Source organism: Callospermophilus lateralis, unplaced genomic scaffold (assembly GCF_048772815.1).
Source record: "Callospermophilus lateralis isolate mCalLat2 unplaced genomic scaffold, mCalLat2.hap1 Scaffold_86, whole genome shotgun sequence".
NCBI classification, from domain to species: Eukaryota; Metazoa; Chordata; class Mammalia; order Rodentia; family Sciuridae; genus Callospermophilus; species Callospermophilus lateralis.
This window is the reverse complement of record NW_027516693.1, coordinates 5,422,870-5,442,395: the sequence shown is the minus strand read 5'-3', so window position 1 is coordinate 5,442,395 and position 19,526 is coordinate 5,422,870. Positions and strand designations below refer to the sequence as shown.

Here is a 19,526-nt window from a genome sequence, read left to right as displayed (position 1 = left end):
TTGTGGAAGCCAGGGTGCCCTATGGCCCCTGGGGTCTGATAAGGTGTGTATGTGGATGGTAAGAAGGAAGGACATGTCGTGAGTCTTGCATCTGCAGCAAGGAGTGAGGAAAGAGAAGACAGTAAAGGAAGAGGAGGGCGTCTTAGTCAAATCAAGCTGCTGTACCAAATATCACAGGGCAATTTATAAATGACATTTTTAATCTCATGGTTCAGGAGACTAGGAAGTTTAAGATGGAGGACAAGTTTTGGTGTTTTATGAGGGCCTTATTCCTTGCTGATGGCACTGTTTGTTGCATCTTTATGACATCACATGGCAGAAGGGTCAGAGTGAAACAAACCAACTCTCAAGCCCCCTTACAGAAGCCCTAATTGAATCCTAAAGGCATCACCTTTGTGTGTGTGTGTGTGTGTGTGCTGGAGATTGAGCCCAAGGCCTTAGCATGCTAGGCACTCACTCTAACAGAGCTACACCCTTGGCTGCTAGAGTTTGTTTGTTTGTTTGTTTTTCCTTCCAGGTACCAGGGATAGAACCCAGGGATGCTCTGAGCTACATGCCCAGCACCCTGCCCTCCCCATCTTTTGAGACAGTCTCACTATGTTGCCAAGTCTTACTTCAAAATTTCCATTCTCCTGCTTCAGCCTCCCAAGTTGCTGGAAGTTATAGGTGTGCATTACCAAGCCCATCTTATAGTTTAGACCCTGAATGTCCTCTTAAGGTCAATGTGTTAAAGTCTTGGTTCTTGACTCATTGTGCCACTGGAAGATAGTAGAACCTCTTGGAGGTGGAGGAAGTTAGGTCACTGAGAACGTGTCCTTGAAAGGGATAGTGGACCCAGGCTCCCCAATCAACCATGAATTGAAACCCTTACAACTGTGAACCAAAATAAACCTTTCCTCTTTATTAAACTGATTACCTCAGGTGATTGTGACAGTAACGGAAAGCTGAATAACACACCAGCCCAAGGCCCTGCCTCTGAATATTAACACACTGGCAAATTAGTTTCAGTATATTAATTTTGAGAGACACATTAAGACACAGGAGTGTGACCCAACAAGGACTGTTTGGGATAATTTTACCAGGAAGCACAGGATGATTGGGTTATTTTTGCCAAGTCTATATCAGCTTTAGGGGTACTCCTCCTCACTTAGTGTAAGTTCCAACACCACTTAAGAATGTGTTTTGCTCTGTACATGTCCCTTACACATAACAGGCCTTGGAAATTCTTCTTGAATGAGTAGACAAATAGCCACAAAACCAAACAGAGGCACAAATAGGGACACAGGTCCATGGGGACATCAGGTTCCCTGAGCTTACTCTTTATTTTCCATGTTTCCAGTTCACTTTGCAATTTCCTTTCTTGCAAAAGCTTACCTTTGAAATGCAAGTTTTTAAAATTTTTTATTTCTTACATACATGACAATAGTGGAATGCATTACAATCATAATTATCCATTCAAAGCACAATTTTTCGTAACTCTGTATATAAAGTATGTTCACGCCAAATTATGCCATTATACATGAACTCTTATTTTTTTGCATTACAATTCTTAATACACCTTTATACCACAATTTATCATATCTCTGTATGTATATAAGGTATGTTGACACCAAACTCACATCTTCATACATGTATTTTGTATAATGATGACCCTCTCCTTCCACCATCCATGCTATTCCCCTTTTTCCTCCCCTTCCCTCTCACCCCTATTCCCTATCTAGAGATAATCTTCCTCCCTTGCTCTCCCTTCCAACCTCATTTTGAGTCCCCCTTCTTATATCAGAGAGGACATTTGGCATTTGTTTTTTTGGGGGGATTGGCTAACTTCACTTAGCATAATCTGCTCTAATGCAATCCATTTCCCTGCAAATGCCATGATCTTATTCTTATTTTTAGTGCTGAGTAATATTCCATTGTGTATAAATGCCACATTTTTTTTATCCACTCATCAACTGAAGGACATTTAGGTTGGCACCACAGTTTAGCTATTGTGAATTGTGCTGCTATAAACATTGATGTGACTGTGTCCCTGTAGGATGCTGTTTTTAGGTCCTTTGGGTATAGTGCAAGAAAAGGAATAGCTGGGTCAAATGGTGGTTCCATTCCCAGCTTTCCAAGGAATCTCCATACTGCTTTCCAAATTGGCTGCCCTAATTTGCAGTCCCACCAGCAGTGTATGAGTATACCTTTCCCCGCGCATCCTCGGTAGCACTTCTTGTTGTTTGTCTTGGTTTCAATGTGTTGCTACAGAGGGTACCCCACCTGGCTTCCACTCATGCGCAGCCTTTGCCAGGATTTCAAGAGGGAAGCATGAGCCTCAACCTAGCCAAGTCTACATTACAGTGCTCTCAATTATGACAGCCCAAGCAGCATTTAAAATCCAAATATTTATAACCAAGGAAAAAGGAGGGAGTACTCAGAATGATTGTCAATACAGCTCTGTACTGTTCAATATCAGACCTAGTTGAGTGTTCCTTCTTATTTGTGATGCTAAGGATGGCACTCAGGCCTCATGCACACTAGGCATGTGCTTTAACTAAGCTACATCCCAAGTCCCTGCTTTTTAAAATATAATAAGGCATCCATGATTCACTAGTGATGGTGCAGTTTCCACTGGGTTGTTTGCCCAAAGGTCAGATAATTCATTGCTTTGTAAACCTTAGCACAAAGAGTAAGCTGGACTAAGTCAAGTGAGTTCACAGCCACTGTGACCTTCTGAGAAAGGAGGCAACACCTGACCCAGAATTATGTAAGAATGAATGAATGCATTCTTTCCTTCCATAAAGAACTGAGAGTATCTTTGACATTTGTCTCAGTTTTCCTTTTGCCATGAAAATATGGATATCACATTGATTGGGGCAAAAACTCCCTGCAAGACTAGCAAGTGAAGGTCAGCTGGCAGGAGCTCATGGGATGTAATGACAGTATGAGCTTCTAAAACATCTTATTTCATATGGAGCTACATTTCAGATAGAATTACATAATGCATATGATTGTAACATAATTACACAATAACTAATTTTGCAGTAGATATTGTGTCAATTTAACAAATATATATTCTTGTGTGCAAAGTTATTATACTAGAAGAGGAATGTTTAATGGAAAATTGATAAGCAACTTTTATGCTGAGAAGGCTAAAAGTGACCCTACCCCCCCCCCAAAAAAAAAAAACAGATTATACTAAGATAACAGTAAGGAACAAATTGCTATTCAGAATCCAAGGAAAGAGATGACAACAGGCTGGAAGGGAACAAGAAAATCTTCTACCAGAAGGTGAAGTACAGGTAGGAAAAAACAGAAAACGTTTTTAACTTGAGTGTTAGGTGAACTTACTCTAAGTCTGGAACTAAAAACTAGAACCAGACTGAATCACCTCAGATCTCACTCTGAAGCATACTTTAAAAAAATCATTATTTTTAAATGCTAGGGCTGCCCTAACGAAGAACCACAAATTGGGTGGCCTAAACAATAGAAATTACCTCTCAGTTATAGAGACTCAATGTCTGAGATGAAGGTGTCAGCAAGGTCAGTTCCAGACCTTTCTCCAAGCTTCTGATGGTTTGTGTTGCATTTCATGACTTGGAGATACCCAATCTGTGGCTTCATGTTGGGATGGTATTCTCCCAGTGTGTGTGTCAATCCCCTTCCCTTTCTTTCCCCCCCTTTAGTTGTAGTTGGACACAATACCTTTATTTTATTTATATTTATGTAGTGCTGAGGATGGAATCCAGTGCCTCACACATCCTAGGCCAACTCTGAGCTAAAACCCAAGTCCCAATCTTTAACTTTTAATAAGGATACCAGTCATCCTGGATTAGGGCCCACCATAATATCTGCATTTTAACTTCCATTATTCCTGTAAAGACTGTCTCCAAATAAGGTCATATTCTAAGATACAGGCTAAGGTTGCAGGGGGAGTGGTGATCTGATATAGGAGCATGTGGGGACACAAAATGGGAAGCCTACCAATCGCTTGGGAGAGTAAGAATAGTTTTTGCTTGAGCCAATGGCCTCTGGGTTATGAATCCCTTTCTATTCTTTTTCTGGCTACCCAGCTGTTCAGGTAGTAAAAAGTGACTTCCCTGGGAGATGATACAGATAGCACCAGTGTGATCTTCAGAATCATACTAATTAGGTTAGCAACCTTGCGCTAAACCTACTAGCTGTGACCTTGGCAAAGTTACTGGCATCTCCAAGGGCTCCATTCACCTCCTTGGTAAAATAGGAATAACTCATAGAAATGTAGTGGTGTTATGATGAAATGTAAAGTCCATAGTGCTTCATAAATTCTGGCCATTGTTATTATTCACGGAACTGGCTTTACCTTCAGTGGACCTAAATAATTTCCACAAGGGTTGACTCATACTGCTTTTATCAAAAAATCAGATATGAACATGCTAAAAAAAATTCTAGGAAAGCTTTGTGTGAAAACCAAGAACTATATCTACTCACCTCACATTCTGAACCTCCATTCTGTAGCCATTTTTCAGCTTTTGATAAAGGTTTCAGGGAGTAGATAGATGCTCTGGCTATCTTGGAATTTGTTTTGAGATTTTGAACACATTATCTGGGAATTTCATTCCTCTAGTGGTAGTCTTTCCTATACAGAACTCCTTCACAACCCAATCACCCACTCCCAGCAGTAAAGTTAGACCTAATTATGTGGTGGCTTTAGCTTGATTTGTTCTGGCTCTTTTGGAATACCTACTTGTTTTGAGTGTACCTTGTAAGGCTGGATATTTATTGATAGAAGTGTTTTTATCAAGTACAAAATAATACTGAACTATAAATTGACAAAGCATAATTTATCCCCCAATTTTCTTGCAGATGCTTTGAGTGAGATAAAGTACAGATAGAAAAGAACAGAAAATTTTTTTAACTTGAGTATTAAGTAACCTTCATAAAAAAGTACAATGGGAAAAATGTGTGGCTTGTCATCTAAATATTAGGCTTATTGTAAAGTTAGTGAGCTTTCATGGAACTCAGTTACTGGTTATCTGAACACAAAATGCATAAAAGGCAGACATTTATGAAGCACTTCCTTGAACACCCGAACAACTATAACAAAATGCTATCAGGCCCAGCTTGTGTTCTCAAAAAATTGCCCCTGGGCTTAACTGTGTAATGCTGGGTTACTATTTCACTGGTAAGGAGTCTTCCACCAGGCAAATGCTTACTGCTACATTCTAGTTTCCAAGAAAGGAGAGAGGACACCTGTGTTCTAAAACATCTAAGACTGATGTGCTAGGCAATAACAAAACCTAACAGCCTTTTTAAATTATGCAAGTGCCAGTTGAAACAGCCAATTCCCACTACCTCTTTGATCCAAATTACTCCTTCATGGTAGAAGGTTCTTTTTCTATCTGGCAGAAAAATTCTCAATCCTAAATTTCCATGTCTTAATACAAAAAAAAAAAAAAAAAGAGTCACTTCCTAAAATCCATCTCTCTTTCCAAAATTCAACAGAACTCATCACTAATATTTTTCTTCATCGTGGTAAATCTAACATGGGTAAATTTAGAGTCTAAAAAAACAAAAATTCATTTTACACCACTAGTTGTATTTTATTACATAACAGCAAGAGGCAAGTTATCTGCAAATAATAACTGCTACAGAGCTATATTCTCTAATTAAACATTTATTTTTTCACTTGGAGAATCATTCCATAAAAAACATTATTATTATTTTATTTTACATTATTATTTTACATTACAAAAAAATATGTGTGTGTATGTATATTTACATGGAACAAAGGCAGTGGCATTATTTTTCTAGTTATAACTTACAGTAAAAGAAAATACAAAAATACTTTCTATAGTCATAAATACTTTCTATAGTCATACTTTCTTAAACTATCAAATAAATACATTTAGTAACAATCTACTGCTACTACAGTGTGGCTACAACTGTGAAATAAATAAAATTTAATATCAGACTCCTGAATTTACAATACTGTATTTTTTCACTGATTTCTTCATCCGCTTAATTTTCTTTTTTAACACATGATAATCTTGTTTTAAAATATACCGAAAATATCTACAACCTAAAAAATAAAATGAGCAAAAAATTTTAATTCTTATCATCCAAATTTTTAAAGTACATGTGTATAGTTTGAAATTTTTGCTTCAACTCTATATATACCAGTATGGCCCACACATATTCTAAGAGCTGCCACCAATAAAATGTATTACTTCACAAAGATGTTTTTGATCCATTATAATTAAGGCATATATTTTAGCTTTTTTCCTTCTCTTTCCCCAAACCCTATAGTGATATACACATCATTATGTATATTCGTACATTAAAGGAATATTCTCCAAGATCAAATTAGTACTACTTCCCTCTGAACTTTAGCTTCTAAGTCAGCAAAAGAGGCATTATCACAGTCAGAAAAAGGTAAACAAACTACAAAATACACCTCCTTTGTAAATCCACTAGAGATCTTAACTAGCAAAGCAACCAAATAGCTGAATTTCAACCAGAAAAGGTCTCTCCACAGAGCAAGGGGCCCATCTTGTTTCTCATACAGAATGGGGAGAAAGCTAACATACCCCATTCTAAGCACAAAGCAAAAGCAGACCACAACCAGAATTTGAGTTCTGTGGTGTAATGTTGATAACCAGAACAAGAGAGGAAAAAAAGCTCAGCTTTCGAATAGATTCACTCTCTCCACACTAACACCCAGACAGGAGAGATGTGCCCATTTTCAGGCATAACAACACCTGATATTCCTGGACAACTTCAGAATTCATAAAGCCCTTTGATGTGATGTTCGCTTGATATTTCACAAAGGACAATCCCAGTGTCCAAATCCCTTTGGACAATCCCAAAAGTTAATTGCTTGACCCAAGTCACATGACGAGTAGAGAATGAGAAAGTTAGTCCAGGTCTTTGGACTCCAAATTCATAAAGTAGAAGAAGATAACAAGTGAACTGAAGAATCTCTTTAGGACACCTTAAACTCGCAAGCAAAATATATCTTACTAGTTGTCATCATACACATCATTTCTGTACATTTTGTAGCAGTTTCATTTCAGTACTGGCTAACTTTAATATTTCAGTGGTACAAAGCTGGTACGAGTTTTATTGGCCAAAATATTCCATAAAGAAACAATTAATTTCTCATTCCTTTTAAGAGGACTATTTAGCAAATTAATGGGAGGCATTCTTAAGGAGAATTTTTCTCCTTACAGGAACATTTAAGTGTATATAATACAGATCTATTAAAGAACAATGAGGTATGAAAGAACATTCTTGATTAGTAGACAGTTTCAGTAAACCTATGCAACAAGGCCAAGCAGTCAGTGATTGTGAAACAGTCTTGCATAGTGCATCTTAATGCCCCCAACAACACCCAAGTCAGAGCATGAGAAATAATCACAATCAACAACATGAAAGCACTGTTTCTAACCCTAGGGGATTCCTTATAAGCACATTACCAGTTCCCAACTCATGATCCACTCTTTATTTTTGTTGTTGTTGTTTAGGGGGGTACTGTTGATTGAATGCAGGAATACTCAACCACTGAGCCACATACTCATCACTCATCCCTATTTTTGTATTTTATTTAGAGACAAGGCCTCACTGAGTTGCTTAGTGTCTCGCTTTTGCCGAGGAAGGCTTTGAACTTGCAATCCTCCTGTCTCAGCCTCCAAAGCCACTGGGACTACAGGCATGCACGCCCAGCTCAACAATTATTTCTTGAGCATCCAGAATCCTTATGGACCACATTAGATAAGTTCTACAATCAAAGAATGGTCATATTCAAAGATAAAATTAAAAGAAATAAAAAATGTACCTTTTCCTAACAGTATTCCAGCTACAAAAGCTTTCTCACAGGTCAAATCTGTATCTTCCTTCCAATCATTTTTTGCCCAAAAGTAGCTGAAGTGAAAGGTTGGCCACCAGCTTTTCCTGGAATTCCATTCTTCTTGAACCCATGCAAGATGATTCCTAAAAACAAAAATGTCAAAAGGGAAGGTCAGTGATGGGGACAAATCTGTACATTAGAATTTGATTTTAGCTATAGGAAGCTATTTCCAGACTAACATCAGCAATAACATAAAATCAAATACTTTTTTAATTCTCTTTGATCTCCACATTCTAATGTCCTCTTAACTAAATAGCCAGTTCATTACAGTAAAGCGATGCAGTGATTCTGAAGTAAAAATTCTTTAAATTTCAGATATTCCATTTACTATTGATCTTGAGCAGGTTGCTTAACCTCTCTGATTCTCAATTTCCTTGAGGATAAAAATGATACTTATTTCATGGCATTGTTATTAGGACTAAACTAGTCCAGAAGCAGGTTTCACATAAAGCTCCTTTTACACTATCTGGTACACAGCAAATGTTCAATAAATGCCTAATCATAATTATTTAAAAGTTACTTTAAAACCTTAAATTATATGCTACCAAAATTTAATTTAAATGACATTATTATAAAATACATAAATACATGGATCTCACAACTGAAGAGCAATGCTAAATGTTCATCAATAATTTGAGGATATACTTATTTAGCACCTGTATGTCTCCTGTGGCAAACCTTCTGGAAATTTAAAAAGCAAACATTATGTTTCTTGGCTTTCAAAAGCCCCATAGTAGCTGGGTGTGGTGACACACCCCTATAATCCCAGCGGCTCAGAGGCTGAGGCAGGAGGATAGCAATAAGCAACTGGATGAGAGACTTTGTCTCTAAATAATATACAGAATAGGACTGAGGATATGGTTCAGTGGTCAAGTGCCCCCTGAGTTCAATCCCTGGCAAACCCCTCCCCTGCATAAAAAAAGGCCCTATGGTTTAGCAGGGGTTTAAACAGTCCTTTATATTTGAAAGGAGTTTACATTGAGTGTACCATCTGAATGCTTGCCCACCCTCCACAAAAATTCATGTTAAAACCTAATCACGAGCTGGGGTTGGGCTCAGAGGTAGAGCGTTTGCCTAGCATGCGTGGGGCACTGGGTTCGATCCTTAGCACCACATAAAAATAAAGATATTGTGTACACCTATAACTAAAAAAGTAATAAATATAAAAAAACCTAATCACCACTGAAAATAATTAGGACATGAGGACATGAATCATGACCTAAATTAGTGATCTTTTAAGAGAAGCCCCAGGCAATTGCCTTGCTCCCTTCCACCATAGAAGGAACCCTCTATGAACTGAGAATCTTGTTCTTTATCAGACAATGAATCTGCTGGTACCTTCACTTTGGACTTCCTAGCCTCCAGAACTTGTGAAAATAAATTTGTTATATAAAAGCCACCCAAATTATGATATTTTGTTACAGAAACCCAAATAGACTAAGATAGACATTTTTTTCTCCCGAGATCAGTTTAAGTCTGAAACAAGTTTCCACTTACCCTGGGTACCTTATACAACTAAAATTAATATATAAACAATTTTGTGATATCCTTTATTCTGCCAAAAAATAGGTAAAGTTTTACATATCCAGCTCACAATGGACTTACAAGATGTAGTATTTGATAGTACACAGTATCTGGAGAGAATTGTTGTATGTTAAGTATGTGACTTTGCATTTTCTAGCTTCTGACACTCAGAAGAAAAGAGCTGAAGAAATCCAAAAGTACAAGCAAATAAATGCTGTGTTTATTACTCACTCCATTAAGAGCTGTCTCAGATATCTAGCCAAATATTTCCATGCAGTTATGTTCTTAGTGCATCCAGCAAAATCCAGGACTCCAAACAATACTTTCAACCCCAATTTATGGAGTTCTTCTTTTTCTGCAACATTCATAACAGTTCAGGTTTAAATAAGGTATTGATTGAAGAAGTGCATAAAGCTAAAAAGGTATGTACAGCTGATGAAAATGAATTATGTAAGCCTTCTAGTTTGGTTAATGATTTAAAACAATTCATTATGCTCATATTCCTGAAATAAATCAGAAGAACGCTCAATAATATCAAACATGCTAATGAGGTCCAAGTATTCAGTTTGATCCCTATATTGATTATATGCACTAACTCATATACTATGGAGAACATGAGTTAAAGTCCCTGCCCTATTTTCCCATCTTTGGAACATTCTCTTCCCTTAGATAAAAAAACCGATGCAATCTTTGCACTGATTTATTTGGATTAGTGGACTGATTTTCATTTAAGAAGCAGGTTATTTTCTATACTGAAGTCCAGGAGGCATTAAAACAAAGTGAAATTACATAACTTGAAGGCAATTTTCTTTTTCCAATTGGGAACTGATGTTCTATAACAGGAGTAGTAAAACTTCTGTAAAGGGTCAGATAATAAATATTCTAGCTATACTAGTCTCTAATACAACCACTAGTTCTGCCATTATAGTGCAAAAGCAACTATAGAAAATACATAAATAAATAAGTTCTAATGGAACTTGATTTATAAATACAGGCATGAGGTCAATTTGGCCACTGGGACATAGTTGGTTAATTCCTTGACTATAGATTATCTGTACAAAGAGGCATAAAACAAAAACTTGTGTACCTGATTTTCTAAGTAACATATGGAATTCTAACATCAGTCTATGGGAGGGTACAATCTGATACAAATTCGGGAAAAAAATAATCTTGTAATTTATACAAAGACATTTCTCAAATTTCAGCTTATGTTCAAATAAAGCTCTCATTGGTTAATATACTCTCAGTAAGTTATTCAAGGATTTAAAAGATATTTTGCTTTGATCCAATTTTAACTTGGGTATAAAAAGTATTCTCTGTAAAGAATTTTTTAAAATAAAAATCCTGCTAACATGATAGACAAGATTATCAGAAGAAACAGATGGGGAGAATTCTTAATTTGCATCTTATACATACCTACAATATTTACCACACTTAAAATAATTTATTTTCAGAAGCAAGGACTGGGGGTGGGGGGGGGAGAAATCACACAGAAAATACCAATTAGAAGAGATCACAGATTACAAAGTTTTATATACATATTACATATAAGATATTGTGAAATGCTTTTATATAATACATAAAACAAAAATTCAAAAAGGGGCAACAATTCTGGAGACTGGATTTAGGAACACTGTACCCTAAAGTTATTTGGGTAAACAATTTAACAATTTTTTTAAAGTATTTATTTTTTGTTTTAGGTGGATACAATATCTTTTTTTATGTGGTGCTGAGGATTGAACTCAGTGCCTCACACATGCTAGGCAAGCACTCTATCACTTGAGCCACAACCCCAGCCCACAATTTAACAATTCTTCTACACAACAGGAACAAATTTACAGGTTTTCCTCTCTGAAAACAAGGACTATTTTTATGAATATACAAAACCCCCAAATTTTAAATTATTTCTCATTTCAATACACATAATACTAAACAAATTCACTGTCTACTTTCCAAAGTACTTTGAACTTAAAATGAAATAATTCCCAACAAAACAAAAAATAGTTTGTTAACTTCTCTTAATAATTTGTAAAAATTCAATCAACCAGGTTCAATAATAAAGATCAACATACCCGTATCAGAGAATATTATTAAAACTTGGTTCCTACCAAAATTACATTGTATACGGCTCAAGTCACTTAGTTTTAACTTTTTAATTGAAATGTATGTACTAGAAAGGTATAAGTCCTATGACATTGAATAAATCATCACAAAATTTAACACACCCAGGTGACCAGTACCCAGATCAAATAAAAGACCATCAGAATTATAAAATTTCTCCATCAGAAAGATTCCTAGGAAAACTGGGAATGGAACCACCATTTGACCCAGCTATATCCCACTCTGGTTTATACCCTGCCTTTTCCAAGACTCCGATTACAGTATACTATGGAGACACAGTCACATCAATGTTTATAGTAGCACAATTCACAATTAGCTACATTGTGGAACCAAGCTAAATGCCCTTCAGTAGATGAATGGATAAAGAAAATGTGGTATATACACACACACACACACAATGGAATATCACTCAGCATTAAGAGAGAATAAAATCATGGCATTTTCAGGTAAATGGATGGAGTTGGAGAACATCATGCTAAGTGAAGTAAGCCAATCTCAAAAAAACAAATGCCAAATGTTTTCTTTGATATGAGGATGTTGATCCACAATAGGGAGAGGTGGTGGGAGCATGGGAGGAATGGAGGGACTTTAGATAGGGCAAGGGGAGGGGAAGGGAAGGGAGGGAGTATGGGGGTAAGAAACACAGAGGAATAAGATGGACATCATTACCCTAAGTATATGTATGAAGACACAAATGGTGTGACTCTACTTTGTGTACAACCAGAGACATGAAAATCCTGCTTTATATGTGTAATATGAATTAAAATGCATTCTTCTGTCATATATAACAAAATAAATAAATATATATTTTTTAAAAATTTCTCCATCAACTTTAGAAAATTCTTAGCCATTAACTGTTCAAATACATATATATTTTTATTATTATTTGTTTTTTTGTCCCATTTTCTGCCTCCTCCAAAACTTCAATTAAAGGTATCAGACGTTTTCACCAAGTCCCCAATACAATCTTTTTTTTAAAATTTTTATATTTTTTAGTATTTTTAGTTTTAGGTTGGCACAATGTCTTTATTTTATATTTATGTGGTGCTGAGGATTGAACCCAGTGCCTCATATATGCCAGGCAAGCGCTCTACCACAGAGCCACAAGCCCAGCCCCCAATACAATCTTTTTTGCACTCTCCACCCTTTTTTGCTCTGTCCTTTAGGCTGCTTTTTCTACACATTACACTGACCCTCTCTTTTGTCATACCCAATCTGCTATTAAACCCAACAATTTGAGCTCTTAGATTCCAATACTGTACTTCTCAAAAGGAAAACAACATTTCTCCCTAAGTCTATCTTGTCTTAAGAATAAATGTTCACCCTATTGATTTCCTAATCGACTTTTAAAAGAAGACTAACAGATAAGAATTTCTGTTAGTCATCTGTATAGGCTGAAAAGAACCTTTCTTCTTTCTTCTCTAAAACAGCAGATTAAAAACTGACCACTAAATATATAAAGGACTATATACATATATATATACATGTATATACAGTTTACAGCACCCGTAGTATATCTGAGGCCCTGTGCTTAATCTGACACACAAATTTCTACAATTCAATACACCAAAACCAAACAATCCAATTCAAAAAAGGGCAACGGACTTGAATACTTGGAATAGACATCTCTACAAAGATGATAAATGGCCATAAAGAGATGTCCTAGCATCACAAGCCATTATTATGAGACACCACACTACTGGAATACAATACTACTAGAATAGCTACTATCAAAATGAAAAAAAGTTAAGAGTTGGCAACAATGTAGAAAAACCGAAAACCTCATGCATTGTTGGTAGAAATGTAAAACAGACATAACTAAAATGACTACAACCCCTCCAAAATATAGAATATCAAACAATATCGAATGTTGGACAGGATGTAGAGAAGCTGAACTCTGAAACATAGATTGTGGGAATGTTAATGGTACAATCAATCACTTCAAAAAACAGCTGATGGTTTCTTAAGAAGTTAAATATCTATTTTCCTTACTCAGCAATTACACAGCTACCCAAGAAAAACAAAAATATGTGTGCACTCACAGAAATACACGAATGTTCTTAGCAACATTATTCATAACAGTCAAAAAGCCAAATGTTCATCAAAAATTTAATGTATAAAAATGAAGTATTACTCAGCATTAATAAATTGCTAAAACAACATCATGGCAAAAACTCAACAACATGCTGAGTAAGAGAAGCCAGACACCCCCCACAAACAAAAAAAAAGTATAAAACTAAGATTACATTCATATGAAAATCCAGAAAAGATAAAATTAATCCATGATTTCAAAAAGCAGACCAGTGACTGCCTGAAGGCAGGAATATGTGGGTAATGGGTTGTGAAATAAAGAACTTTTGGGAGTGACAGCAATGCTTTATATTATATTATTATGAAAGTAACATGGATATATGTTAAGATATATCCAAGCATATGCTTGCAATAAGTACACTTACTATATATAAATTAAATTTCAATTGTTGATTTAAAAAAAAATGCAGAATTCTCCAACCAGAGTGGCAAAAGGTTTCTAAAACACAGATCCTCTCTCCTTAGTAGAAGTAGAGTGTCTTCCTAGAGCCTGCAGAGGGAGCAACTTTCTCTGTATACCTCAGCATACTATTCATACAATGTCATTTTCTATGAGTGCTATAATATAAAAAGTTAGAAAACAATAACCCTGAAATGTCTGAACATAAACCTCCAAAACTTTTCAAATAGTGAAATAAAAAATCTATACCTTAAGCACACTTAACAGTTTCGCTCTTGGTGCCTTTTCCTTCTTTAGAAAATTGTATAAGTATACATGGGCATTCGGATTTGATGGGAACTTTTCATCATAAGCATAATTAGTAAGTATCTTTCGGGCTTCATCTTGATCACCATAGAATTCCAACATCTATATAAAATAAGTTATAATATCTTAGCTGAATTTTATAAGATACAAAAGATAATACACAACTTCATTGCTGAGTACAAAATTGACAAATAGTACCACAGAAGGAACATGTTTCCACTAGCATATATGTTACATCATCTATGAAAAAAAATCACCTTAAAATAGAGGACTATAAAGTTCATTTTTCCTTGTGCTATTTTGTTACTGAAAAAAAATAGTAATTTCAACATAAGAACTATTCCTATAAGAAATTCATGTCCTCAAAGCAAGAATATATATAATTTGGGGGTGGGGGGACAGGGATCGAACTCAGGGGAACTCGACCACTGAGACACATCCCCATCCCTATTTTGTATTTTATTTAGAGACAGGGTCTCACCTGTCTCTGCTTCACACCCTGCCTTTGCTGAGGCTGCTTTGAACTTGTGATCCTCCTGCCTCAGCCTCCCCAGCTGCTGGAATTACAGGAGTGTAATCCCACCTCACCCAGCTTCATAGCAAAAATATTAATGACTAAAATATGATGCTTACTAACCTCAGTGCCCCATTTATAACTTCAGTCACAAAAGAGTGCATAACAATTATAGCTTCTTCCATTTTGTTTCCATCTTTTCATGTTCAGCACTTTAAGTACTCAAACTTTCAAAGAATGATTTATTTTGAAAATTTATTCCTATTGTTCAGTATCAAAGCCCTCTGACAAATGACTTTTTTAAAAAATATATTTTTTAAAAAAATATTTTACACAATACCATTATTTTATATATTTACTATTTTTTAAATGTGGTGCTGAGGATCAAACCCAGTACCTCACACATGCTGAGCAAGCACTCTACCACGGAGCTATAACCACTGCCCACAAATGGCCTTTTTACAATGACTGTGAGATGATAGAGAATCTTCATAAACTTTCTAAAAGCCATTATTCTTCATCTCATATATTGTGACCTAGATTCAGATTTTTTTTGTTCACTTCTTTTTATATCCCACCAAATCATAAAAGATCTTTCAGCTTTTAAGCTCAACAAGAATAATACAGAACAGACACTTACAATTATATTGTTATTTACTTTGTAGATATTTGGCTATCTTTCAGGCTTCATCTTGATCACCATTTGGTGATCAGTCATTTGGTGAAGGCCCAGACAGTTTATCCATTAATGAAAAAAAAGTAACATCAACAGCTTATTAATAAACAAAATGCCAGGTGCAGTGATGCACACCAGCAATCCCAGCAGCTTGGGAGGCTGAGGCAGGACAGAGTTCAAAGCCAGCCTCAGCAAAAGCGAGGTGTTAGCAATTCAGTGACACCCTGTCTCTAAATACAAAAAAGAACTGGGGATGTGGCTCAGTGGTTGAGTGTCCCTGAGTTCAATCCCTGGTACCTGCCACCACCTCCTCCCCACAAAAAACCCAAATTATTTAGACCAAGAAAGAAATATGCCATACTCTTTTTCTATTTATTTAGTTAGATTTACATTTTTTTCCATTAAATTTCCTCCTGATCAATAAAGATAATTAGGCATGCAATCTCTGCATAGGCTTAAGACAAAAATAAAACCAATACAATTTTATGAAAAGTCTACTTACCTCTACATAACTCTTCACAAAAGGGTCCCAAACTCCAGGAGTTTTAATCAATCCACAAATATTTACAGATGTCTTCCAGCTGTCACTGAGCATACTTTGGGTTGCTGAACTGTATGCATAATCATTTTCATCTGCCCGAAGATAAAAAATTTTTTAAAGTCATTTGGTGAAGGCCCAGAGTTCAATCCCCAGCATCACAAAAAAAAAAAAGAGAGAGAGAGAAAAGTCGTTTAGTATTAAGAACTTCTGTTAAGACAATAGTAAACTGAGCTATTGTTAAAAGAATAATACATCATGCTCAAGTGGGATCTATTCTAGGAATGCAAGGTTGGATTAACAACTGAAAATCTATTAATGTAAATAAAGATCTACTGATCTAAACCAAATCAGTAGACCAAAGAACAAAAACCACATGATCATCTTGTGACCATCGACAATCTAGGAACTTTCCACAATCTGATTAAACAGTATCTATGAAAAACCTACAGCAAACATGAAATTTAATAGTGAAAGATTGGATGCTTTTTTCCCTAAAATCAAGAACAAGATAAGAATGTCCCCTCTCACTATTTCTATTCATTATACTGGAGGTTTTAGCTAGGGCTTACAGCAAATTATAGAAAAGACATCTAGACTGAAAAGGAAAACTATATTTTCTGTCTAGAAAATTCTAAAATTCCATTAAAAATTTATTAGAATTAATAAATGAATTCATCAATGTTGCCAGGTACAAGATAAATACAATAAATGAATTTACAATGAAGAAGCAAACAATAAAATTAGGAAAACAATGCCATTTGTAAAGGCATCAAAAACTAAAAATAAAAGGTGTACGTTTTAAAAAAGAGATGAAAAGTTCCATCTGAAAAGTAATATTGTTGAAACAAATTTCAAAAGACCCAAATAAATATAAAGACACCTCAGATACATAGGTTGGAAGACTACTATTGTTAAACTAGTCTACAGAGTCCTATAATTTCTATCAAAAGCGCAGGTAATCTTTTTGTATAAATGGACAAGCTAACTGTAATTTATATGAAAATCCCAGGGACTGAGAATAGAATAAAAAATTTTTAAAAAGAACAAAGTTGGAAGATTCATACCATGACTTTACAAATTCATTACAAAGCTACAGTAAGCAAGCCAGTATGATATAGGTGTAAGGACGAGAATACAATGACAGAAAACTGAGTGTACAGGAACAACACCTTCATGTTTATGGTATCTGATTTTCAAGAAGGGTACCGAGACAATTCAGTAAGAAAATACTTGTTTTCAACAACTATGTTGGCACAACTGGACATTCACATGCATAATAATTTAGTTAGATTGTTTCCTAACTCATATCACACACAAGAATTAACTCAAAATAGATTAAAGACCTAAATGCTAGAGTTAAAATTATAAAACTCTTGTAAGTGAAAATCTCTGTGTCCTTGAAGTGGGCAATGGTTTCTTGGATATGCCAACAAAACCACAAGCAACAAAAGCAAAAACACATAATTGGACTTCAAAAAAAAATTGTTTCAAAGAACATCAGCAAGAAAGTAAAAAGGCAACCTACAGAATAGGAGAAAATATCTCCTATTAAGAGATTTCTATTAAGTCTATCTATTAAGAGACTTCTGTCTAGAATATATAAAGAACTCATGACCCAATAACTAAAAATTAATGGTTTAATCAAAGTATATGCAAAAGATATAAATATAAATTTCTCCAAAGGCATACAAATGGCTCACAGGCACATGAAAAGAGCTCAACATAATTAGTCCCTATAGAAATGCAAATCAAAACTACAGATACCATGGACTTTAGTACCCTTCCATTGATAATGGTGGTAATTTAACATAGTGCAGCGAATTTTCAAGAAACGGGTACTGCAGGTCGGCATGTTTTCGGTTGGTGCCCAGCACCTGAGGCTGCGCGGAGCGTGGGTGGCGCTCCTCCAGCCCCAGGGCCGCACCTGGCGAGGCCTCGCACCAGGGAGGGGCCGGCAGGCCGAGCAGCCCCTGAGCGTGTTGGCAATGGTACCCTTGCACTCCCCAGGGTGCTACCTCCAAGCACCATGGACGTGAGCAGAGGGGCGACATGGGAAACCGCAGGACCCGCCCACCCTGGCGAGGGCCGGTCTCGCTGTCACGTTCCTGGCAGGAAGACGTCCCCGGCCCCCGTGGGGGGCTCCAGGCACACAAAGGGGAATGTTCACCTCCCGTCCCGGAGTAAACGGGCTGGCTACCCACAGGACCCGTGGCCCTCCAGCTCCTGACCTTCTGACCCAAAAGCGCTGGGTCAGAGCCCCACGTGGGGAGGCCACGGGCCAGACGGAGAAGCGCGCGGCCCAGCACTCACGAGCCTCGGGCACCTTCCGAGGCGGGTGCCTGGGACCCAGACCCCTAAGCCACCCTGCGGCACCGCGGTCATGTGCTGCGGCATCTTGGGACGGCCCCGCCCAGACGCCATCGCGGCCCCACCGGCCACAGCTGAAGCGGGCTCGCGGAGTCCGGTAGCGCTTTCGTCATGTTGCGGAGCACCTCCGGAGAACAAGAAAACAATGTGGGTCCCCTGAGCATGGCCGCTCAGTCGGCAGCAGCCCGTGGGAAAGTGAAAAGGAAGGCCTACTTATTTTCCAGCGGCTGAAACGCTCCTGGCCCTGGCGAATCTGCCACTACCGTCGCTGGAAGTGCGGCCCCCCTGCCAGAAGTCGAGCTTCCTCCATTTTGTTGCCCGCCATGGCGGCCATGTTAAGGTTGCGGCCAGGATGCGGCGCCTTTGACTGAGGGGGTAAGCCAGGCAAGCCATCGGGGACATCGCGAGGATCAGCACCCCTCGGAAGCCGGGGACGCTGTCATGTACGGCGTGGGCGGAGGCGCGCCAAGCCCGAGAGGAATGGCGGCGCGAAGGAGGAGGCCGGGCCGGTGGCGCCCACGGCGGGGACAGTCGAGCGGAGCTGTTGGTGTTCGGCTATGCCTGCAAGCCGTTCCGGACGACAAGCAGGCCCTGGCCCAGGAGCAGGGACAGCACCTCATCCCCTGGATGGGGGACCACAAGCTCCTGATCGACAGGTCGGTCGCACCCCCAACCCGCCGCCCCTGCCGCCCTCCCCTCCCCCGCCGCGGGTCCGCCTGGCATGGGGGGGCGGGATCGCATCGCCAGCCCCAGGGCTCCGGGTGCGCGCTTTTGTTCTCTGCGAAGCCGCCCTCGGACCCCTCGAGTTAGCCTGCGGCCGCCCCGCCAAGCAGGACCCGGGCACCATGAGCCCTCCCAGGCGGTGGGCGAGGCCCCGCGCGGCCGACACCCTGCATCAGCGGCGTCCCTGGGGCTGGGCCGCCGCGGATTCTCTTCCAGTGTCACCGCCTGAGCCCGCGGAGGGCCGGCTGGCGGCAGAGTGTGTAGTTGGAAAGGGCGACGTACGTGCTGTAGGGTGTTTGATCCCCGCTGGCTTCCCTCCCTCTCCCCCGGGTGCTGGGATGTTCCTGCGGCTGGGGAAACACTACTTGTGGGGCCCGGACTGAAAGGCTAACT

The 19,526-nt window shown here is 38.3% G+C and overlaps 1 protein-coding gene across 1 annotated transcript; it reads right to left on the bottom strand.

The window, feature by feature from the left end:
- Positions 1-5,930: 5,930 nt before the first annotated feature.
- On the bottom strand, positions 5,931-18,071 carry LOC143641122 (TATA box-binding protein-associated factor RNA polymerase I subunit A-like). Its single transcript, XM_077108518.1, has 7 exons — positions 17,918-18,071; positions 16,005-16,135; positions 14,256-14,414; positions 10,482-10,563; positions 9,626-9,749; positions 7,799-7,953; positions 5,931-6,043 (listed from the first exon to the last, which is right to left on the bottom strand). The coding sequence occupies exons 1-7, from the start codon at positions 18,069-18,071 to the stop codon at positions 5,931-5,933; spliced, it is 918 nt and encodes a 305-aa protein (XP_076964633.1).
- Between the last annotated feature and the right edge of the window lie 1,455 nt (positions 18,072-19,526).

What these genes read in the sequence shown, in the direction of transcription:
- LOC143641122 (XM_077108518.1), bottom strand. Translation starts at nt 18,071, where the DNA reads ATGGTGCTTGGAGGTAGCACCCTGGGGAGTGCAAGGGTACCATTGCCA. An exon ending in CACGCTCCGCGCAGCCTCAG is followed by an intron (nt 16,136 to 17,917) that starts GTGCTGGGCACC and finishes ATCTTCGGGCAG; the next exon opens with ATGAAAATGATTATGCATAC. An exon ending in TGGAATACTGTTAGGAAAAG is followed by an intron (nt 6,044 to 7,798) that starts GTACATTTTTTA and finishes TTTATTTTTTAG; the next exon opens with GTTGTAGATATTTTCGGTAT.